The sequence below is a fragment of the Dendrobates tinctorius genome, unplaced genomic scaffold, assembly GCF_039654945.1.
Source record: "Dendrobates tinctorius isolate UK_male_01 unplaced genomic scaffold, ASM3965494v1 ptg000060l, whole genome shotgun sequence".
Taxonomy (NCBI): Eukaryota; Metazoa; Chordata; class Amphibia; order Anura; family Dendrobatidae; genus Dendrobates; species Dendrobates tinctorius.
Genome location: NW_027361728.1, coordinates 43821561 through 43846913, shown reverse-complemented (window position 1 = coordinate 43846913; position 25353 = coordinate 43821561). Strand labels below are relative to the sequence as shown.

The following is a 25353-nucleotide window of genomic DNA, read 5'->3' as shown; positions in this document are numbered from 1 at the left end:
TCAGTACTGAGCTTTTTGGAAGTGAATCAAGCTCTGGGGTGAGGCAAAAGACTTGTTAGACAGCTCAGCATGATCTTTGCGGTTTCCCTCTGATTATTTTCTTACATCATCTTTTCCTCTCTCCACCTTCCCTCTCTAACGAGTATAAATAAGAAGCATAAACTGACACCGCAATGTGCAGGTAGTCAGAACGTGGAGGAGGTGAAGTAGTGTCTGAACGTGCAGAAAGAAGCTGAATTTTCAGATAAGATTTATCATAAAAGTTTCTTACATGAGCTTGTTTGTTGAAAATAGTTCCTTTTTAAAGAACTTCCCCGAGGTAATGGGAGTGGATCTTATAAGGACCCCGCTGACGTGTGTATTGGGATGCATGGAGGATATTTCAGTTGATGAGTGGGGGAAGCTGACCATAGCCAGAAAGCTCATTGCGGCCCACTGGTTAGATGACAAACCGCCAGTTAGACAGGAACTAATAAGGTTAACTTTATTATTTTGATGGAACAGAACATATATGCAAAAAGAGGTCAACACATGCAGTTTGAGAATGTGTGAGGTGGCTGGATGGAGCGCCTAGACCTGGCTTCGGAGGCTCTTATGAGAGAAGGAATGAGTCTACCTACGCGCCCTTGACCCTCTGTGTTGGTACTTTAAACAGGGATCTTAAGTGGCTGTCTCGAAAAAAGATTCAAAATGTGACATGGTGTGTGATAAGTGCATTGATTTAAAGGGATGGGGTTAGGGTGGATGGGGGGGGGAGGGTAGGGGATTTGGGATGTAAGTACAGTTATATCGCCTGTCAGGTTGAACATGGTTTATATCATATGCTAAAGTTAAATGTATTGTCAAAGTTTCATGCTGACAACTTTTAAATAAAAATCATCTGATTTAAAAAAAAAAAAAAAAAACCACTTCCGATATATGACGAAAAGTTGTGTCATATGCCAGCTCCCTGACTGATGCTTCTTTCCTGGCAGATGATGGCTGTGATACTCAGCCATCATTTGCCTCCAACAGCCAGCCACAGGTGGAAAGGAGCTTCATGCGCCACTATTAACCTGTTAAATGTCACTTAATCTCTGACAGTGGCATTTAATAATAATAAATCTTTATTTTAATATAGTGCTAACATTCTGCAGCGCTATACAGTTTGCACACATTAGCATCGCTGTCCCCAATGGGGCTCACAATCTAAATTCCGTATCCGTATGTCTTCGGAATGTGGGAGGAAACCCAAGCAAACATGGGGAGAACATACTCCTTGAAGATCCTGTCCTTGGTGGGATTTGAACCCAGGACCCCAGTGCTTTAAGTGTGCTGACAGGGTGCATGTCATTCTATGCACCCATGGGTGCGCCTGTGACGCCATCTTAGGTTGCCATAATGATCAGGAGACTGCTGAAAACCCCCATGCCTTTCATGACTACTCAGGAAAGATGATTTTTTTTTTTTTTATTGTATGGACTGTGTGATGTGATTTTTTGCTTGAAATTGACATTTTCCATTTCTTTGAGGAAGGGTGTGAACAAACCATACTTTACATGGTTTTATTTTTTTTCTCTCTACAGAGTTCACAGCGCAGGTTACATAATGTGATAACGTCGTATGGGTTTCTACAGATGAAGTGACTCCAACTGTGCTTTGTCATTTCTTATGACTGCATTTAAAACAAAAAAAAAAAAAAAAAAAAATATATGGGTTTTGGGCATTTTATTTTCCTTTATACCGTATTTTTCTTTGGACCAGATTAGGGCAATTGAACATGGATATGGGCAACACGGTGGCTTAGTGGTTATCGCTGCAGCCTTGCAGCACTGGGGTCCTGGGTTCGAATCCCACCAAGGACAACATCTGCAAGGAGTTTGTATGTTCTCCCCGTGTTTGCGTGGGTTTCCTCCGGGTACTCCGGTTTCCTCCCACATTCTAAAGACATACTGATAGGGAATTTAGATTGTGAGCCCCATCGGGGACAGTGATGATAATGTGTGCAAACTGTAAAGCGCTGCGGAATATGTTAGCGCTATATAAAAATAAAGATTATTATTATTATTATTATTATGGATAGGCTTGATTGTTCAGATAATACTAACTTTTAATAGTCCTGTATTACTGTGTATAATGCCTGTCAGTGCAACATGTGCCCTAGATATTAGGCAGAGTCTTTGTGGGTGTAAAGAAAAGTACTAATATGGTAACCTAGAAGAAATTGTGAGGTCTCCAGCGTCGATAGCATCCCATCAGTACTCCACAATTGTGTTGCAGGGGCAAATGGACTGAAAGGAAGGCTCTTCCCACTGAATGACGTAGATGACGCATTCACTACTGACCACGGCATCTAAGGGGGTAAATTAACGAGGATCAGCCTTCCCAATACCAACAGTGTCGGCTCCCTTGGTGATTGTATGGGGCGGCACAGGCCCTGGCATCAGAAATCACAAAATGATGTTAATGTCAGAGGCAACTGCGTCCCATCGAGTACATACATGCAGGTCATTTTGTGCCATAGGGTTAACTTTTTAAAATACCCATTTCCGAGGCAATTCTCGTTTTCCCTTTAATACAAGATTGCTCATGCTATGGAGACTTCAATGAGAAGTGGCAGTAAACAAGAGATAACAGAAATATTTGGGTACTTATGAGGGGGGAGGATAAGAGCCCTGGTTTATTCCAGGCGAGCAATTTCTTTAAAAGCTGGGTCTAGCCCCAAAACACCCTCTTGCTGCAAGACAATGAATTTACAGCCGGGTGACAGGGATAAAGACTTACTTTTTGCATAGAATAGGGTCCCAGCAAGCGACTCCCCCTTTTTAATGTAACCACATCACTCAATAGGGTACATGGATGGGCGTTCTCACACGGACACAGCCCTTTATATGGTAAAACGGACCGACTGATATAGTCAGATCTACAGAACTTTTAAGGATTTGAATCCTCTAAACAACGTGCAAATTATTTACCTACTCATTTCCCTTGTCCGATATCTGTATAATCCCACTGCCATCCTTCATCTCAATCCCCGGGTGTAGAATAATGCAGTCGCTGCTGCCGACCGCCGGTTAATGATTTGTTTACAGCTAAATTTATCAAAATCGGCTTGGTTTTATTAAAGAAGTTGTGTGGAGCAGGTTCAGGGACACTAACACATTAATAAGAGTGTGATTCATTACATCTGCCAGCTTTAGAAAAACACTTAATCTGCCACATCTAAGACACAGTGCAGGTCACCTTGGCGCACAAACAGAGGTGGCGCTGCCCCGCAGGTCGCATGGGAATGCTTTAATTACATTTGCATTTCATCTGCCTGATTAAAGTTCTCACATGGGAAGTGAAGAAATGTTTGAGGAACAACTTTTTTTGTACAATACTCTGTTAAAAAGTTACACAGATTCTACTGAGTGGCACATATGTAACATTATCCTAATAAATGTACAGGCACATCCCACAGAATTAGAATATCAAAAAGTTAATTTATTTCAGTTCTTCAATACAAAAAGTGAAATCACTCTGAGAGTGGTTATTGGATCACTCTGTTTGCAATAACCATTTCAAGTGTTTGCTAATTAAGGCTTACAGACAATGAAAACCCAAAAGTCATTATCTCAGTAAATTAGAATACTTTATAACACCAGCTTGAAAAAAGGAGATTTTTGTGTACTCACCGTAAAATCTCTTAGCCTTTAATTGGGGGACACAGAACCGTGTTATGCTGCTGTCCACTAGGAGGCGACACTATGCATAATCTGAAAAAGATTAACTTTGGCTCCTCCTCTGCAGTATACACCCCTGGATGGCGTCAGCCTTCTCCAGTTTTGTGCAAAAGCATTAGGAGGAATATACCAGAAACATAACCATGCCTGTAAGAAGGCTACTATAAACGAGCTCAAACAATATGAGAACCCAGCTCAAACAATATGAGAACCCAACCGTAACAACGGCCCGCAAGGGCAACAGGGTGGGAGCTGTGTCCCCCAATTAAAGGATATGAGAAAAAGATTTTACGGTGAGTACACAAAAATCTCCTTTACTCTGTCGCCTTATTGGGGGACACAGAACCGTGGGACGTCCCAAAGCAGTCCCTGGGAGGGAAGCAGTGGACGAATATTGTACTGACAGTTCCCTAAATTTGGGGTACTGCCGTCTGCAGGACCAGTCTACCCAGGCTCGCATACGCTGAGGACTGGGTATGCACTCTGTAGTGTTTTGTAAATGTGTGCAGGCTAGTCCAAGTGGCTGCCTTACACACTTGATGTGCTGAGGCTTGATGCTGAATGGCCCAAGAGGCCCCTACCGCCGTAGAGTGAGCTGTGATACCGGCTGGAAGAGGAGAATTGTTAAGGCGGTAAGCTTCTTGAATGGTGGACTTGATCCACCTAGCAAGGGTGGCTTTGGAAGCCGGTAGGCCCTTGCGAACGCCTTCTGGAAGAAGGAAAAGTGAATCAGACTTCCGGAAGGGAGCAGTCCTAGACACGTAAATACGCAATGCCCTGACAAGGTCAAGCGTATGCAGAGCCTTCTCCACTCTATGAACGGGAACCGGACAGAGAGATGGTAGTGAGATTTTCTCATTGAAGTGGAAGGTGGAGTCTAGCACCCGAAGGATGGAAGAGATTATATCCTCAACTAGCGCAGTATTGCTAGGGGGACAAGGGAGCAGAGTGTTCCTTGTTTCGTTATCTGAGTTGGAGTCACATATGCCCTCTGAGTCTTGCGCATCGCCAAGGAGCTCACTAGCGGGCAAACTAGGGCTGTTCTGTGGTCTGGGATCGTTGTGGAGATTCACATTGTCTCTCTCTATCAGGGGACGGTCTCGGTGACCTGTAGCCACTGTGCCTCTCCCTGGAGGGGGACGACCTAGTGCTATGTGAGGACGCAGATGAACGCGACCTGTGGGTCCGCTTACGTCTCGAACTGTCGTAAGCGGCCTGTTCCTGATACCGGACGTCTCTTTGCAGGGTAACGTTCATAGCCGAGACATGACCCTGCAGAGCCTGCAGTAGTGTGGAGGTCAGGTTATCTATAGACTTTGTCATAGACTGCGACATCTGAGTCGCCCATTCAGGCGCAGTAGCGGCCGCAGAAGCTTTGCTGTTCTTTGGGTACAGTCCCGGCAGTGCGGGTACGTGCTGCCACTGGGGAGAGTGGCCTTGCAGGCTGTGCCGACTGCGTAAAAGCAGTCTTGCCTGATCCTTTTTTGAGCCCAACATAGTACCTATTCGCAGAGGCCCTACAGGGGTATCTACGCAGAGGAAAGGAGGAGTAGGGGAGCGTTATAGGTTACAGGAACTCACAGCTGAGTACAAAGAACCCAGCTGTGATCTTACCCCACCGGTGCTCCCCCTAGGTCCAGCGCTGATAAATCCCACGTCTTGTGCCCCCCAGAGACTGCTGTGCTGCCTTCAGTTTCTTCAGGTGCAGCAAGATGGCCATCGGATTCTGAGGTGGAGGGGGAAGGGGGCGGAGAGCTGAAAAGGGCACGCGGAGCTATGTAAAAGCGCGCCCCTCCTGTCTCGATCTGCCCCTTCTATGACACTGTAGTGTCATTTTTCGTTATCCGGGGGGCGGGAATAAGGCAGCGACTTCGGCTAGGCTGAAGCCGCGGCCTAAATTTGATAGCTCATGCCCAGAAGGGCTCCAGGACGGCGCGGTTTCCGGGGAGGGTCGGATTCCAACCAGACCCCCCCGGATTGAACGGTAGGCTAGCGGTGGGGACATGAGCGCCACCTGGGCCCTGTGGGGGGTCCGTTTGAGGCGCTATGCAGCTGGTGCTGCCGCAGAGACAGGGGTGCCGGGAGCCCTGTCTCTGACAAGTGCCATGCCTGCCTGCACCTCCCCCAGTCCAAACAGGAGCCTGCAGCTGGGCTGGGGTCCCTGGACATGTAAGTGGCCGAATGGTGCCTGGTACAGGCCCTACCTGCGGTGTCTCGACCTAATGCCCCCAGAGGGGGATTAGGGAGGGTGCTGCTGTCACCGTCAGGGGGCTTTGTCCTACTCTCGACCTCAACCCAGAGCCCAAGGAACTGGGGAAGGAGGGGGGGGCCTCGACTTCGAACCAGTACCCGAGGGACTGGGGAAGGAGCGACATGGGGAAGAGCCATCTCGACCTCAACCGGGTACCCCTTAATAGGGGACCGAGGAGGGAGCCATGCCGGGAGTCTCACTGGAGACCCACTTTTCTTCATTTGTAATCAGTTGAAAAAAATTAAGGAAAAAAACGTAAGAGAAAAAAAATCTTAGGTGTGCCTCCTTGCGACACTAAGCAAAAACTGGAGAAGGCCGACGCCGTCCAGGGGTGTATACTGCAGAGGAGGAGCCAAAGTTAATCTTTTTCAGATTATGCATAGTGTCGCCTCCTAGTGGACAGCAGCATAACACGGTTCTGTGTCCCCCAGATTCTCTATGGGGAAGGTCAGGCAAGTTTGCTAGCCAATCAAGCATAGGGATACTGTTTTTAAACCAGGTATTGGTACTTTTGGCAGTGTGGACAGGTGCCAAGTCCTGCTGGAGAATGAAATTTCCATCTACAATAAGCTAATCAGCAGAGGGAAGAATGAAGTGCCCTAAATTTTCCGGGTAAACGGCTGCACTGACTTTGGTCTTCATAAAAAAACAAAAAAAAAACAAAAAAACACTGTGGACCTACACCAGCAGATGACATGGCTCCCCAAACCATCACTGATTGTGGAAACTTCACACTAGACCTTGGAAATCAAGGTCCCAGAGTCTGGAGGAAGAGTGGAGCGACAGAGTCCAAGCTCCTTGAGGTCTAGGGTCTAGGTACAGTAAAAGCTCGGAGGGTTAAGGGGTTAAAAACAGTATCACTGTGCTCAATTGGCCAGCAAACTTGTGTGACCTTAACCTCAGAATCTATGGGTTATTGTCAAGAGGAAAATGAGACATCAGACCCAACAATGCAGACGAGCTGAAGGCTGCTATCAAAGCACCTTGGGCTTCAATAACACCTCAGCAGCACCACAGGCTGACCTCCTCCATGCCACGCTGCATTGATGCAGTATCGACTTTTATAACTAGCTCCTCAAACCTGTAATGTGTCCCATAGGTATGTTGTGTCCCCCTGTATCAGCCGCCTACCATCCGTCCATCATGCCTGTCTGGTGTCTCGGCGCCACCCACCATCCGTCCATTATGCCCGTGCGTCTCTGCATGCTCCTGTTTTGAATGCCGGCGCCTGCGCTGTGACAAAAGTTCTTGGGCATGCGCAGGACGCGCAGCCCGAGAACCGACATCAGGCTATTGCGCCTGCATGTTATGGAGGCCCCAGATCCCGCCCCACAGTGTGTTATGATGTATTCACAGTGCGGGGCTGGGGCCTCCGCAATATCACAATATCTGATTGGAAAAGTGAGGAAACTTGTTACTGCCGCCAGAACCCCTAAAATTGATTCCATCTTGAGGAGACGTGTTGGGAAAGGGGCAATTGTCGAATTGTCGATCAAGCCACTCGGTGGGGCAGCACTTATTTAATGATTGAGCGATTCCTTGAACTAAAACCGTTTCTTATAGATATGGCGAACCCTCAGGTAACCCTAAATGAAGGTCAATGGACACAGGTGGCTGAATTGAAGGAATTGCTTAATCACCCATTTACTGTGACTAAAAAATTACAAGCTGAGGATTTAACTCCTGGCATTTTTTTTCATAAGGGAGTGGAAGAACTTGCTATTTTGCCTGTCCCAAAGAGGAGGTTTAATCGCAGATAGCACTTCTGCTTCAATGAAACGAAGAGAGACAACTATTGGAAAATAAAATTTTTCTTGCAGCTGTTTATGTGGACCCAAGTCATCGTATACGGCTTGATGATCAACAGCTTACTAAAGGAAAAGAAGCTCTGACAGAGGTAGCAGATGGGATGAGTGGCCTACAAGAGGACTTGGGTGCTGACAGTGCTACTGCTCCATATCTTCATCCTCATCAGATGAGGAGTTTGACTTTGACAAGTATTTGGATGACATGGAGCAGGCAAAGCGTTGCCGCAAGGAAAAAGATTTCACTCTATCTCCTATAGCAAGCAGATTGACCATATTTCAGCAAAATGTTTCACTTGCTCTCAAAGAAATAGAAAAATTCAACTGTTCATCAAAACTGACTGTGCATGAGGCAATTCCTTCATACCTGGAAATTGTTAGAGATGTTGCCCATGTGTCTACGGCTTTGCCACCAACCCAAGTTAGTGTAGAGAGGTTGTTCTCTAGCCTTAAAATTATTGGGTCAGATTTGAGGTCATCTATGAAGGAGGATCTGATGGAGGCAATTCTATTTCTTAGAACAAATTCAGCATCCGCACCGTCGCAGCTACAGCCACAAAGTTTGGCACAGTCACACCCAGAGAGTGTCATAGGCTATGTTGTGAGGCAAAATTTTAACCCCGCGTGCTTCAATTCAAACAATTTTGCCCCTATCTACATAATGGGGAAAAATTGAAAGGCAAAGTGTTGGAGGCAAATTGACAGCTGCCAGATGTGAACAAGGGGGACTTAAAGAATGAGAGCGATGGCGCCAAACAGTATATACCGTACAGTTGCTAAGGTGGGGCCCTGACATGGGATACTCACCACACACGGGGATATGAACACACACAAAATGCGCCACACACTACCACATGCTTCAACACATACCACCCTCAGCACACATTTCACCACACATACACCAACCTCGCTACATAAAAGTCAAAACACAAAAGTCGCCACTCAAAACTCGCCACGCTGTCCTAGAGCTGTTTAAAAGATGAAAAATGAGCTGTGATTGGTTGCTATCAGCAACAGTATTCTTTGTAGACAGTTGTGGTAACTGAGGCCTATTCTTATAATTTCTATGGCGTTATCGTCCTTCTGTAAAGCTGGAAATAATTTATTACCGTGCCAACACAGACCACCCTCTGACACAGACTGCAGGGGGGAGCCCAGTATCACACAGGATAGGATTAGATACACAGCTCAGCAGGCAGTATCACACAGGAGAGGATTAGACACATGGCTCAGCAGGCAGTATTACAGGATAGGATTAGACACAGCTCAGCAGTCAGTATCACACAGGATAGGATTAGATACACGGCTCAGCAGTCAGTATCACACAGGATAGTATTAGATACGCAGCTCAGAACACAGTATCACACAGAATAGTATTAGCTACACGGCTCAGCAGACAGTATCACACAGGATAGGATTAGATACACGGCTCAGCAGTCAGTATCACACAGGATAGTATTAGATACGCAGCTCAGAACACAGTATCACACAGAATAGTATTAGCTACACGGCTCAGCAGACAGTATCACACAGGATAGGATTAGATGCACGGTTTTTATGTGCAAAATAATCATTATAATTTGTTATAACCACAGTTGGTTACTATGACCAGGCAACGCCAGGATCTTCAGCTAGTTATGCTCTAAATATCTTGATTATTGTATCATAAAAATGATTAAGGGTGTGTGCACATGCTGCGGATTCTGCTGCGGTTCCGCAGCGGTTTTGGCCACTGCGGGTCCACAGCAGTTTTTGCTGCGGTGTACAGTACCATTATTCCCTATGGGAATACAAAACCGCAGTGCAGACGGTGCGGATTTTTCCGCGGTTTTGAAACCGCAGAAAGAATTGACATGTCAATTCTTTCTGCGGATTCCGCTGGGATTTGCCATCTCCTCCATTGTGGAGATGCAAAACCGCAGAGCAATCCGCAGGTCTTTTGACCTGCAGATTTACCTGCGGATTTTACAAAAACCGCGCGGCCAAATCCGCACTTCAATCCGCAGCGTGTGCACATACCCTAGATGTCTGATGTTAACATTGTACTACCATAAATTTTTCACTTAAATATAAGCAATATATGTGGGATTTGGAGTCGTGGAGTCAGAGTAAGGGAAATTGAGGAGTCGGAGTCGCAGGTTTGTCTTACAGACTCCACAGCCCTGCCTACAATTCCCTGTATATGGTTCTGACCTGACATTACAATTACTGATGGTATTTCTAGCTCTGCATTCATGTATTGATGGTAGTTCTGGTGCTACGCTCATGTGCCAACAGTGGATGATCTTGTACACATGTAGCAATCCATAAGTTTTACGGCTATGCTAAAGTTTAAAAGTGTCAATACTTAGAGTTTTGAAATTATAAAGAGGATTTAGGCTACTTTCACACATCAGGTTTTTTCCGACAGGCAGGATCTGGCTATTTGTTAAAAAACGAATCCGGCGTAAATTTTGGAGAACTGAAGAAACGGATCCGTTTTTCCTTCGGATCCGTCTAGCAGGTTTATGTGTTTCCGGGGGGCTGGCCAATTGGATCTGAGCATGCGGAGACTTAAACCGTATCCGGTGGCTGTATCCGTCGTTTTCCGTATCCGGCGCCCATAGGTTTCCATTATAGCAAAAAAAACCGGAAGCGCCGTATCCGGCGCTGTCCGGTTTTTCGGCGCAGACAAAAAACGTTAGAGACGTTTTTTCCAGACACCGGAATGAAACATTTAGCTGGATCCGGCGAAAACTGGAAGAAATGGAAGGCCATAAGGCACAATCTGGCACTAATACAATTCAATGAGAGAAAACCGGATCCGGTTTTTGACAAATAGTCGGATCCTGCCTGTCGGAAAAAACATGATTTGTGAAATTAGCCTTAGAGGGCTTCTGCTCTAAAAAAACTCAGTTTAAGTTAGCGTGCTTATATACTAATTTTTTTGTAAACCAGAAACTTCAAATCCTTCTCAAAACTGGCTTTGGTGATATAATATACTGATGGTGTTTCTTGTGATGTATTCATGCAAGTAACCTTTGTTAAAAAAAAAAAAAAAAAAAAAAACACACAACACAATGTTGTGCTAGTGTTTGATGCAGAAAGTCACTGGCCACCACGTAAATGATGTCAAGGTCTTCATTCATGCAGATCCGGGCAGAACACAGGAGCAATGGTAAAACGGCAATAGTTGGGCATTTTATGGAAGTTGGGCAAGTTTATGGAACGGTATATATATATATATATATATATATATATATATATATATATATATATATATATATACACACATATACACACACATATACATAATACACACACTAGCTGAAGAGCTCAGCATTGCACGGGCACAGTAACCAGCTGTTAGTTATACCAAATTATATTTTCACCTCACACGTGCACAGCAACTTACTGTAATACGGAGGTAAAATACTGACCAAACACTGAGGCTGTGTGCACACGTTGCGGATTTTGATGCGTTTTCGGGCACGCGGAATTGCATCAAATCCGCCGTGTAGTACAGTACCAATGAGAGTCAATGGGAATTTGAGAATTGCACCTCAATTCTTTGTGTGGAAACGCAGCGTTTCTGCACCCACTGACTATACATTGAGCAAGGCAAATCCGCACATCAAAAAACACATGACAATCCGCAAGAATTCCGCATGAAATCAGCAAGCATTTTGCCCTGCGTTTTCTTCCAAGAGATGCAGATTCTGTGCGGAAAATTCTGCAGGCCAATCCGCAACATGTGCACATACCCAAACTCTTCTGCCAGTTTTAGTCAGGGTGACATACCCAGTCTGCTGCCCAGGAAGGCAGGACATCAGTGCTGGGCTGCCTGCCCCTACACACACAGACTGCATCTGCCTGCTACAATCTCCTCTTGCAGTGAGGAATCCAGGCCATTTTTACCTTGTGCTCTGGGTGACTAAGCGCTACAGCACCATTTCCCAGGAAGGCTTGTGTAATGCTAGCAATAGGGGGAGACTATCGGGCATGCAAGGCTGGAGTGGGCAGAGATGGCACTACACCTGCAGCACCACAGTCCGTGGACAGCTCCGCTCTGCAGCACCACAACCCAGGTAACTGGTGCCCTGCTCGTGCCATAGCCCCCCTCCACCAATGTCACATGGTGCTTGATTGCAGAACATGGGCTGCAGGGATCCATCCACACACAGCGTCAATCACAGAAAAGCTGCAAGGAGCATTCTGAGTGCGGCGCATATACAGTATGTGTGTGCGAAAATATATATATATATATATATATATATATATATATATATATATATATATATATATATATATACACATATATATATACACACACACATACATACGAGGGGCGATCCAAAAGTAATGATAATCGGTTATTTCTATTGCACCCAGAAATTAAAATAAAATGTTTTCTTCTCTCTTAGGTACCCACTAGTCCAGGAAAAAAAAAAAAAGAATCACTTAAATAGGCCACGATTCCCGGGAGCTACATTCATTTGAATATGAACTGCCAAGGAGTGAACATCAAAATGGAAAAAAACGAGCTCAGAGCGGTCATCAAACACCTCTGCTTGAAAAAAAATGTCTACCAAAGACATACACAGCGACTTGGTGGAAACATTGGGGGACTCTTCTCCTCCATGTTCCACAGTTGCACGCTGGGCCAAGGAATTTAAGCTGGGAAGAACATCGACGGAAGATGAACATCGCGAAGGACGCCCATCCACGTCCCTCAATGAAGAAAACGTGAAAAAAGTTGAAGTTGTGTTGGCAGATCGAAAGAATTGCATATGAGAAAGGTCTCCGCGCGTTGGGTGCCAAAAATGTTAACCGACAAGCAAAAGAAGAAATGAACTGACATTTCAATAGCAAATCTCGAAAAGTTCCAAGCAGACAAGGAGAATTTTGTGTCACTTTTTTTTGACCATGGATGAGACCTGGATCCACCACTTTGATCCCGAAACTAAACAATCGATGACATGGAAACGAGCCGACAAACCGACGCCGAAGAAATTCAAAGTGTCAAGCTCAGCAGGGAAGGTTATGGCGTCCGTTTTTTGGGACGCTGAAGGAATTATGGTGGACTATTTGGAGAAGGGAGCCTCTATTATGGGCTCCTACTACGCAGAACAAATAAGAAGATTGCGGGAGGCTATCAAGGAGAAAAGGCGTGGCAAACTGCGGGCTGGAGTGCTGTTTCACCAAGATAACGCACCGGCTCACAAAGCTGCAGTTGCCATGGCTACCATTCAAGAAGCGGGGTTTGAACTGGTGGAACACCCCCCCTATTCGCCAGATCTAGCCCCCAGTGACTTCGTTCTCTTTCCTCGACTCAAGGAACACCTCCGGGGCCAGAAATTTGACGACAATAGCGACGTGATAACCGCCGTTGGGGAGTTTTTTGAGGGTCAAGATCAAGAATTTTTTTCGAAGGGAATTCTAAGTTTAGAAAAGAGATGGACTAAATGTATAGACTTGTTAGGAGACTATGTAGAAAAATAATTTTTTTTTTTTTTACTATATTCATTGTGTTTATTATTGATTATCATTACTTTTGGATCGGTGTGTGTGTGTGTGTGTGTGTGTGTGTGTGTGTGTGTGTGTGTGTGTGTGTGTGTGTGTGTATACGTTGTAACCCTTTAAGAGTTTTTGATCGCCCCTCGTATATATATCAAGAAACGTTGTAACCCTTTAAGAGGTAGCCTGTCACCGAGTTTTTTTAGTGTGTGAACCAATGCCACCAATCAGACCAAGAGCCTTTACATTTTTTTATTTTTTTTTTATTTTCCAAGCTCTGTATGTAAATGCTTTTGGTCCGGTTGGGTGTAATTTCCTCAGCGTTTGTGCCTCTCCAAAAGCTGACCTCTAGCTTTGATGGATGTGGAGGACTCGTCCCGCATCAACCACATAGCCGAAAGATCGCACGCCTGCCCATTAGCATTATCTGCTCGCTCAGGAGCACTTTGCTTTTTCCTGCAGGCGTAGCACAAAACATAGATGCACACGCGCCTCGGAAACTTCATTCCAGTGAATAGATTCTGCTACAAAGGAGCAGGACTGACGTTTCCCAGGCGCGTGTGCGGTAAAGTTTTGTGCTCTGCCTGCTTTTGAGCAGAGAAAAGTGCTCCTGCGGCAGTCGGCGATTTTAATGCGCAGGTGAGATTTTGGCTATGTGGTTGACACTGGACGAGTCATCCACATCAATCAAAGCCAGGGGACTGTTTTTGGGGGCAAGGAGGCGGCACAGGCGTCGGAAATGACGTCCATTGGACCGGAACAAAAAAAATTTACATTACATTGTGGGGAAAATAAAAAGATATTTTTCGTGGTATATAGGAGGAAGTTAGGGGGATGAGTTACACATTTGTGTAATCCAGTACAGGTGCTCACAAAGGTGGTGGCATTGGTTCACACACTAAAACTGGAAAAAATTTCCCTTTAAGAATGCTCCATACACGACAGTGGCTGCGTGCCATCACGATATGGAGCAGACTCAAGAGCACAGTATGGGTGCCATCTGCACTACATAGGTAGAACAAGAGTAATTGTGAGCAGAATTAGAGTTGAGCACTTAACCCTTTGAATGCTGCTGTCAAATGTGACAGCAGCATTCAAAGGGAATGCATTAGCAGGTTGCCACCTAATCGGAGAGAAACAATGTAGAGATCGAGACCATGATCCCAGCGATGTATCACTTACTGGGTTGCTTGCTGTAGTTTCACTGTCTGGGCTACAGATCATGACTCCTGGTCTGATCAGTGATCACACCACTTACTGTGATAAGCAGCTCACTGTCTATAGACGATGTACATATAAAACTGTGGTGTGGGTGGGGGTTAGTCTCAGCTTTGCTACATCTAAGATTGCATCACAACTGCTGCAAACAGTAAACTAATTGGTCTCTCTACAGATTATGCTGCTCTTAGAGAAGGTAGCAACAAAATAGTGACATTCCCTTTAAGGCGACAGTTTTTATATACATTATGTAATATAAAAATAATTTAAGAAGGGAGACTATGAGCAGGCTTTCCCCAATATAAACATATACACCATCGCCTTTAATGCCTCTTTTAGAGCAGTCTGGCCACCTTTATATAAGGTCCCCAGTCTGCATATCCAGAAATACCTTTTATAATCCCCCCCACAACGGTGCGGTCTGGCCTGATGGGCATCGCTGGTATTGCTTGGCGCCACTTCTATCCCCATCCTCCTGCTTTGATACAGGTGTATCATGCATCCTACGTCATCCACAAAGCGCCCCCAATCTCAATCCTGCACAGTTGTACTTCGCTCTACCATGCTGCCGGCAGAACAAAGTACTGTAATGCTTAGCAGGGCAAAGCCAAGTTAACCTGGTGCAGGTGTGAGATTGGGAACAACATAGGACGAGTGTTTCACATGAAGCAGTGCAGGACAATGGGGAGAGACGAGGCACCAAGACCAGCAACCCCATCAGACCGATTGGGAGAGCATTATAAGGCTGTGAGGCCACGTTGCGTTTTTTTAAGCGTTTTCGCCGCTGAGGAAACGCTTAAAATATGCTAACAAAACGCATTCCTATGGGCTTCTGCAGTTGCTGTGCCAAAGCTGCGGATTTTTCAGCTGCGGAATCGCATAGCGGTAAAAGCCGCAGCATGTCCATTAATTCTGTGGAATCACGACGATTCCACTGCCATAGGATTGCATTGAAACGCTCACTTTACACATGTGGCTATGCCCACCATGCGTAAAGTGAGCGCTTCATGTGCAGATGGTACCCAGGGTCTGGAGGAGAGGAGACTCTCCTCCATGTCCTGGGTACCATAATCCTGTAAAAAATATAATTAAAATAGGGATATACCTACCCTCTGTCGGCCCCCGGAGTCCTTCCGGTCCTTATCGGTGCTGCCGGCAACTTCCGTTCCCAGGGATGCATTGCGCGAATGACCTCTGATGATGTAGCGGTCTCGCGTGACTGCCATGTCAGAGGTCATTTGCACAATGCATCCCTGGGAACGGAAGTTGCCGGCAGCACCGATAAGGACCGGGAGGACTCCGAGGGCCGACAGAGGGCAAGTATATCTCTATTTTTTACTATTTTAACATTCTCTCTTTTACTACTGATGCACCAACCAGTCAATCACTTTTCCAAGCAATGCTTCAAAAATCGCTTGGAAAAGCTCTAGCATTCTGCAAGCTAAAAACGCTTGTGTTTTGTGGGAAAATGCATGTGAATTCCGCATGCGTTTTACCCGCGACGGGGAGTTGTGGAAATGCTGCAGACAGTTCCGCAGCACTTCTGCAACGTGGGCACATAGCCTAAAGGGTATTTGGCTATACAAGGTGGTCGAGGACTATGCATGATGGACTGCTGTATGAGAGGCAAAGGCGGTAGCTTTCTATTGGGAAGTCCTTGTGGCAGGTTCCTTTCAAAATCACTCTCCCTTCGCAAATCTAAAATGGCAAATAAGTAAAAAAGAAATCCCTCATAAGTTTGGAATTGGAGAGTTATATTGTCAAGTGATACAGTGATCGCAGTAAAAATAAAGCCCCAAAACAATGGTGGCATTTTTTTTTTTATTCCTCACCACCCTTTCACTGCACTTAGAACATTTTTTCCCCCTCAACTATTTTCAGCAGATTATAAATATGGTAAAATAAATGGCGCCATTCAAAGCTACACTTTCTCTCCCCCAAAAGGCAAAAAGTAAGCATGGAAAAGCAAAAGAAAAGTTATGGCTGTTGAAAGAAAGGGAGGATAAGGCTGGTTTCACATTAGCGCTTTATAAGCGCACGCACGGCCGGGGGTAGCTCCGCCCCCGAGCCGGCTCTCTGCCCGGCGTGCCCGCCCCTTGCTTGTAGCGCCGCCTCCTAGCGCACAGCGGCGCCTGCGATCGGCGCACCCTATCTTTAGCATAGGGTGCGCAGATCGTGCGCAGGCCGTGCGCTAGTTGCGCTTTGACCTGCGCTGCGCACTTTTGACGGTGCGCCGTGCGCGCCAAAATCCGAAGTTTGATTTTGGCGCGCACGGCGCACTGTCAAAAGTGCGCAGCGCAGGTCAAAGTGCAACTAGCGCACGGCCTGCGCACGATCTGCGCACCCTATGCTAAAGATAGGGTGCGCCGATCGCAGGCGCCGCTGTGCGCCAGGAGGCGGCGCTACAAGCAAGGGGCGAGCACGCCGGGCAGAGAGCCGGCTCGGGGGCGGAGCAACCCCCGGCCGTGCGTGCGCTTAAAAAGCGCTAATGTGAAACCAGCCTAAAACAGAAGTGCTTGGGCTAAAATACAGGACACTGAGCGGAAGCTACCAGGACTAAACCTATATAGAAAATGACAAATTCAGCTGACCATTCACTCCCCCCTCCCAAAAAAAACAAAAAAAGAAGAACCCACGCTTTACTAGGGCAGGGCCTCTGCAATACTGCATCTCTCAAATGCCTAAGGCTAGTTTCACTAGCGTATGGCAGAGCTGCGGAGGGATGTGGACTTCCTCCATGAAGCTCCGCCCACCGAACGCAACTTGTTGGATTTTGTTGCGGCCGTCGCACTGTCAAAAAGACGCATGCGGAGGCATCTGCATACATTGGCATGCTCTGTGTACCCAATGCTAAAGATAGGGTACGCAGGCCGCGTGCCAAAGTAGGCGGAGCTGAACGGAGGAGGTGCGGCAGTGGGCGGAGCTTCACAGAGGAACTACGCAGCCCTCCGCAGCTAAGACTTACGCTACTGTGAAACCAGCCTTACTAGGGTGGGTGATGGCTTAATGCAGATTTTAGGTGTAGATTTGAATTAAATTCCAGGGAAGCATTTGATTTACCAAGCAACACCCGAGGGGCAGGATGCCCTTGATTTTGGCACCAGCTCTCCTGTATTAGGAAATATTTTTATATAGCACCAACATATTCCATGGCACTTTACAAGTCAAACATGTTGTATATTCTCCAATCTTGATTCATACTCCAGTCAAAACTTCAGCGCCAAATTGTCTTTGTTTTTTTTAGTGGTGGCCCATTGTTGCACTGGCGATTTACAGAGCTGCACAAGTTACAGCCGTGATTGCCACTGGTCGCATATCCTTGCAGAGCAGCAGTCGCGCCCATCAGTGTAATAGGGGGCTCACAGGAGGACCTGGGAAGTGGTCTGGTCTCATTCTGTTAATGTTCTAATACAGCGCAAATTAGAAGAGAATATTAATAAATTGATAAACCATTAGACTATATCCTTCGGAGTGCCATCTTTACGGCAGATTTCTGCTATCGGATCTCAGAAATATGTACAACAGGCAATAAGAATTAATCCGGCAGAGCCTCTTGAGCGGATTGTGAATTGCGCAGCACTCGTTTTCCGGTGGATTTGCCCACTTTGATTAATTGGGGATTTTCTCCATTGACTGTAGCACATATTACACTGCAGATTTATTTGTTGCCAGATTTCATGCCGACTCTTGTCCATGAAGCAGAAATTACATTTCACAGCCTTTCCCCAAGACAGTGAAGAGTAAAATTCGCTTTACTTTCAGCACCTTTGCTGCAAATCCGCCACGTCTCTAAGTACACCCATAAAACCTCCGATGGGTCAATAAACGCAGAAACTTATTGGTTCCTGGGACAGAGTAGATAATGGACAAAAATCGCTTACCTTTATAAAAGCTGCCCGAAGAGTCTGAGCTGCCGAGAGGTTTACACGCTCTAGCTGGGAGAAGGAAGGGAAAGGAGAAATGAACAATGTTAATGCCTCAATAATCACATAAAGACAGGAAAGTCAATATCCTCTACAAATACAAACAAGCATTAGAAACTAACGCAGGGTTAATACCCTAGGTGCATGCATTGAGGGCGTAAAGACCCTGCCATATGGTACAGGCAGTCCCGTCTATAGAGACCGATATACAAGATTCTGGGGAAGTCAGTGCAACCTGGGTCTCATTTATTGAAATCCGTGTTTTTTTTGTATTCATAGAAGTCTGGTGGCGGAGACCTACTCAGTGATTGCATGCAGAGACACCTGTCAGTCATACAGGGGAGACTGGCAATCGCTGAGTAGCACCGCCCCCCGGACTTCTATGCACAGTCACACGTGCTTTCAGTAAATAGAACACGTTTTACTGGAACTTTAAGAACAATGTATTACACACATCATTCTGATCATTGCCTCTTCTAAAACCTGCAGATCAGAAGCCATTTTCAAACATGACAGGTTCACTTGAAACTTTTACTGAAGCCAAAATGTCACTTTTTTTTTTAATTTTCTTTTATAATAAAGAATAAAAAAAGTTATTTTTTCTTTTCATACAGATTTCTGGGAAAACTGGGGACCACTTCATGGGTAGCAGAGAACTATTGGTTGCTACCTATCTGGTTATAAACATCTTTATTGACTAGCGTTTAATTGGCACAAGACTGTAGCCGAAGTATGGGGGTGAGCCCATCCCATACCCAGCCGATAATGGCGGCAACCACAGCCCGGACCTGCGCAAAGCTCTGTCCAAGACAACCTGTCACATGCCACCGTCAACCTCCAACAGCAGCTTGTACCTGAGCATCAAAGGAGACCATGATTTGTGCTCTATGCAGCAACACTGATCCAAGGTACGAGCGATCCAGCAATCACAGATTCAAGTCGTCTAAGGGAACCAATACAGTGAAAAGTAAAGAAAAATAAAACCCATATACATGCACCCGTATAAATGTGGCATTGCGGCATCCAGACCTACCAAAATGTGATATCTAGCCCAAAAATAAGCCCTCACAGCTCCATCAGAGTGTTACAAGTCTCAGAAAATGGTGACCCGTTTCCCCTGCAAATTCACAGCATTTGGGGTTTTTACTGTGTGTGTTCAGTATGTAGTAAAGTGAATAGAGTCATTCAAAAGTACAGCACATTCTGCAAACACAAGCCCTCATATGTCTAGGTACAGAGAAACTAAGCTATTCTTCTTGGAACGAGAGGAAAGACCCAAGACGCAGAAATGGAAATGTCAAGGGGTTAAAAGGGAATCTCAGCATGTTCTTGCCTATGGTAGTAGTTGGGGGGCTGTATAGTGGGGGGGGGGGGACAAGCAGCTGAAAATATACCTGTTCTTTGTAAGAGATCCAATGGGCATAGTCATGACAAGTCTAGAGTAGAAGCCATATGCTAATCAGGCTGGGTGTGCACTGGGGGCGTGTCAATATGAAGGTGAGGTGCAGCGACAACCCCAGTGTGAATATATAGCTTCTACACTAGAGCTCTCATGACTGGCAGATTGGATCTGGGGTTGTGTCTGTGAAATGGCCACGGTGTGAACATGCTCTTACACTTTACATGTATACCAGCTTATAGTCCAGCTAAGGTGTTTGGAGAAAGGACAAGAGATTAATGCAAAACCTAACAGGGGCATGGCTCCACTTTCTGAGCCAAGTATTTTATCTATATAGCATCCAACGTATGAATTCTCAGTGGTCCCCTGTCCGACTCTGCCCCTATTCATATTGAGGTTGTAGTAAGTTTGAATACTAGAGACAGGTTAGGACACCCTGCTGCGGTGGGGTGGCCTTTATGCTTTGATTAAAATAGAGTTAACCAAGTACCCTATATATGTTAATTCATTGCTGTAGAGTGTATGCTCCATTGGGTTTTTTTTTCTAAAAAGATGGTATCATTTTTAGTGGGGGACAAGGATCTGTTACAGCCGTACCACCATATCCATAAAGACATAAGTTCCCTATAATGGATCTGCCACAACTAATGTAAAGCAAGTGATCATTCTGTGCTGTGACATGCCTTCGTACAATCATTTACTGCATGGCAGCTCAGATCTCCAGGGTTAGCAGAGCATAAGCCCCTATGTGCATAGCTCGCACTCCCACTATACTGTCCTATATGGGAAGTATGCAGCGGCACGTAGAGACTTACAGCGACCCAACGAGCACAAAATAAAATCTCCATCCAGCCAATTTTGCAGATCTGCATATTTTGATATGCGGACAAAACAAAACCGCCAAAAGCAATGCGTCTGAATGATTTCTACTGGAGAGGGCTCCCTACAGATGCACGAGTATTACCGAGCAGTCTGTTTACCAGCTGTCCCAAAAATAATACAATGGCCGTCTCCAAAGCCAGAGCTTAGATGGATTCAAGTTGGAGACACTGCACAAATTGAAGCTATAATTTTACACACGGCCTTTTGTCCTCGTACACTCCCACAGTACTCATAAATCACAATTATCACATCAGTGGAAGCCATAAAAAAGGAAAAGCCGAGCAGAATTATCTTATAATGCGCAGAAAAATAAAAAGGGTTGGATTTTTTTTTTTTAAGCTCATCACAGATCATAAGAGAAGATTGTGGCTGTGTAGGAAAGACTACACGAGAGGAACATAAGTATCGCACTTAAACCCTAGTAGATTATGAGCCGGGCTAGGATGTGTCGCACATCATCTCCGCCCCAAATGGCCTTTATTGCCGGATGAGAGGATAAGGGGAAGAGGCCCGGCTCTTATCAGGTTATTATTCATTTTACTCACGCTCTGTAAAGATGGGCCACTTTACCATCCAATCCAGTCTTGCTTCCTACCAACTCTACAACCAAGATATGAGGTCTCTGGATGTATGGAAGTGCGGTCAACTTGTCTGAGCCGGCCATTAAACCATTCCCAACATCTGCCATAGATGTCGGGTGTATGGCATGGGCTCAGGAGCTGAGTCCACAGCATAGCGGAGAGAACCCAAAACTGCAAGGAGCAACTGGGCACAAACAAACCTTAACCCATTAATGTTTGATTATATTTAGAATATAGCTGCCTCCTGCCTGTAACAGCGATGGGCACCAAGTTTCGATTGTTGCGATTACCCACTTAAAAGCTGCCATCATTTGTTCCCTGTGGCATTTAAGGTGCACAGTCTAGGGGGGCACACAGTTCTAGATGCCCATAGGCCCCCCTATAGTTCCAGGGTGGCAATGAAATGCCATAGTAACCAGAGGCCTGCTGAAGATCCTGACAGCGGTTATGTTGGTATTCCTGTGAGGTCCCGGTACAAGCTAGGCTTTGTAGGAGACAATAAATTTTAGCTGGATTTTTCAGAACATTGTATTGTAACATACAATGTGCCATTATAAACTGCACCAATGACCCGGGAGGTCGGTCCAACTCTAATATTCCATGAATCTATGATGAACCGGCTATGAAACACATATCAAGAAGGCGGTGATGAGGGCATTCAGGGAGGGAGTGACAGCGCCTGTAGTGCTGGAGGCAGAGATAAGGTAGAATGGCAACTCTACCATGTACAACTCCCAGGGTTTCTGAGGAAGGGCTGTACGCCATCAATTTCTGGATGCTGTAATAATCTACAGTACTCTATTATTCATACACCATGAGCACAGAAAATACAGAAAGGCTAAGTGTCCCCCCAGGGAAATACACAACAGTAATTATGTATGTGTATAATATACTGTATCTATACACATACATGTGTAATTTGTAAAATACTGCTCCAGCAACTTATATAGGAGAGCAGAACTACTGGTCTATACAACGACGGGAAGAAGCCTTTCACAAGCAGGACGACGAAACTGCTTTGAGTAATGGCATGTCTTTAAAGAAGGCTGTATATGCAAGACATCCAAGAAAGGAATTTTAAGGAATCAAAACATTTACTGGTAGTAATAGTATTTATTTCCCTGTGAATGTGCAAATATTATTTGCAGCTACAAGAGTTTTTAAAAAAAAAAAAACCAAAAAAAAACACTGGGCACTGTCCCTACACTACAGATGATTTCTCAATGTGTTTAGTACAAGACAAGTGTGTGAGTTATTAGCTTAGTCAAGTTGTATGCCATTAACTGTGATAAGTCAGCTCACTTTTTAAGTAAATGCAGAAATCAAGGAAATTCCAAAGGGATCTTACAACTTGTACATTAGATTTTCAGTCATATAGTAAGCAAGCAACTAAGCAATGCCGACCTCACCCTACTAGTATTGTTTCTTGTGTGTGTCATCTAGGAGTGGTAAAACAGCATTTCTGTGACTGTCCAACTAGTCAGTAAAGATGTCTACTGCCTCAAAAGTGCACAAGAATAAGGTCCTGAACACCAGAATTTATTTTTTATTTTAACCCCTACACGACATGCACCTGTATGGCGCATGTCGTATGTCTCCCTTTAATGTGGGCTCTAGCGATGAGCCCACATCTTCTCCCGCACATGCCAGCTGATTTGAACAGCTGACATGTGCCCCCAACAGCCACAGGTGGATTTGTGATCCAACCGCGGCTGTTAACCTGTTAAATGCCGTTATCAATCTCAGACAGAGGCATTTGATGTGATCGGACAGGGCTGTGGAGTCGGTAAGCCACAGTTGCGACTCAGACTCCTGGATTTTATCAGGCTCCGGCTCCTTCATAAATGGCCAACTCATAACAAATTTACTGTTGTAAAATATTAAACATCGTGCTTATTCAGTTTCTCACCATCATATAAGTAATCAGAGCACTTAGAGCAAAAACTACATTTATTAGAATACAATTAGAATATAGCAAATAACTTTTATAAACTTTTCTAAACTGTAAGTAAATATGCAATAAACACTTTTATGCAGTTAATAAGAAGAAATCTATAAATTTGTCCTCAGAAAAAGTATTGCCTCTGTCAGATCCTCCTTCATGGATGCCCTCAAATCTGATCTAATTATTTTGAGAGCAGAGAACAACCTCTCTACACTAACTTGTGTTGGTGGCAAAGCAGTAACCACTCGGGCAACATCTCTGACAATGTCAGGATACAGAGGAATCGCTTGTTGCACTGTTATTTTTGATGAACGGTCAAATTTCTCAATTTCTTTTAGTGCACATCAAAAATTCTGCTGAAATGTACTGGCTGTGTTCCTTGATGGGGATGACTCTTCTTCTATGCAGGAATGCTTTGCACGGTCCTTGTGATCCAAATATTTTTCGAAATTAAATTCTTCATCAGTTGATGAGGGTGAAGATGTGGCAGGACGACCAAATTCTTCTTGTTCCTCCTGACTGTTCTGCAACCCTTTCATCCTTACTGCTATTTCAAACAGAGCTTCTTTTCCTTTACTTAGCTGTTGATCATCTAGAAGAATCCGATGCATTGGGTCTACATAAACAGCTGCCAAAAGAATGTTATTTTGTAATAGTAGCTCCTCTCTCCGTTTCATTGATGTAGCAATGCCACTTGCAATTAACCCTCCTCTTTGGGACAGGCGAAACATCAGGTTCTTCCACTCGTTTAAGAAAATACCTGGAGTTAAGTCCTCTGCTTGTAATTTTTTAGTCACTGTAAATGGGTGCTCTAGCAATTTTTCCAGCTCAGTCACCTGATTCCACTGACTTTCATTTAGACAGAAAGAACTTGCCCTTTTTTAAGTTCATAGTCTTGCAGAACCTTTTCCACCAAGACCTGGAGAAACTCACTGGTGTGATGAGCTTTGGTGTCTTTTACTGCCAATGTCTTGGTAACTATTTCATTTTTGTCACAAACAAATCGGACATTGATGGCAAAATAGTTCACTCTGTGACGTGTGCAGGCATCCATTTTAAGAAACAGAAAGCGTCCCTTGAGAGTTTTTTTTAAGTTCTTCCTTTTGTTTAAAAGCTTCTTCGATTACTAATTTTCTAATACTCTCTCTCTCCAGAGAAACACCAAGCTTGCGGGCCATTTCCCCATTCAGACACATAAAAGCTGGTCGTGAAAATAATGAAATAGGCACACTATCCTTTACAACAAGCTCTATGATCTGTTTTTTAAATGTATCTACTGTCATCGTCACAGTAACTTTGTCACTGACAAAATATCTTGCAACTGATGGCTGCAAAGTTCTCTGCTCCTTTGTTTGGCTGGAAGAGCTGGGCACTGGTTCATTGGTTTGGATGCAGTCTCTCTCATCCACTGCTTTCAGTACTTCTGGATGAAAGCGCTGTAAATGTCTCTTTAGATTAGAAGCTCTGGTAGGAGCATTTTTATCTTTGCCTGAATATGCACTCATCTTGGCTTCACAGCATTTGTTTTCGTCAATTGTACAAAATTATTGCCAGGTCGTACAACTGATATAGTGGTCAGTAATACTGTTATTATTCCTCATGTACTCACAGTTAACTGATGCAAAGTTTGTTGAAAGGATAATACTTCTTACAGTCTTCCTCTTCTGAGTAGCAGGCAGCTGTGAGATGCTTGGAAGACGCACACCTAGTATGATCTAGTCTAGAGGAGGAGCTTTACTACTAAGAATTTGCAACACATTTTCACTTTCAATTTCATACATTGTAAGTAGGGGGGTTGGGGCAGCATGAGGTTAACCAAGTATAAGATTAGATAAGGGCAGTGGAGAACAGTGACACACAAGAAGTAAGAAATGTCTATCTCCAGCAGAACTGCTTATCACTGTTGTTCATAGTTTGAGAGAACATATATTTGAGTAACATTTATAAAATTCATATGAAAGTTCAATTATGAAATATTAATACATTTTTTTTTTTAAAGCTGGAGTCGGAGTCGGTACATTTCTACCGACTCCAACCAAAACTAACTCCGACTCCACAGCCCTGGTACCGGAAGCGTGTCAGTTATCACGCCCATCAGTGCCCGTGTCACATGACCACGGGTCGCTGATGGGTTGGCATGACAGCCCGG

The 25353-nt window shown here is 44.9% G+C and overlaps 1 protein-coding gene across 1 annotated transcript in view; it reads right to left on the bottom strand.

Moving 5' to 3' along the window:
• Positions 1-25353, bottom strand: part of PDCD10 (programmed cell death 10) — a 71059-nt gene that overhangs the window by 18263 nt on the left and 27443 nt on the right. The window contains exon 3 of the mRNA XM_073578934.1: positions 18356-18409. Coding sequence (XP_073435035.1) covers positions 18356-18409 — 54 coding nt within the window. The remainder of the gene's footprint in view (positions 1-18355; positions 18410-25353) is intronic.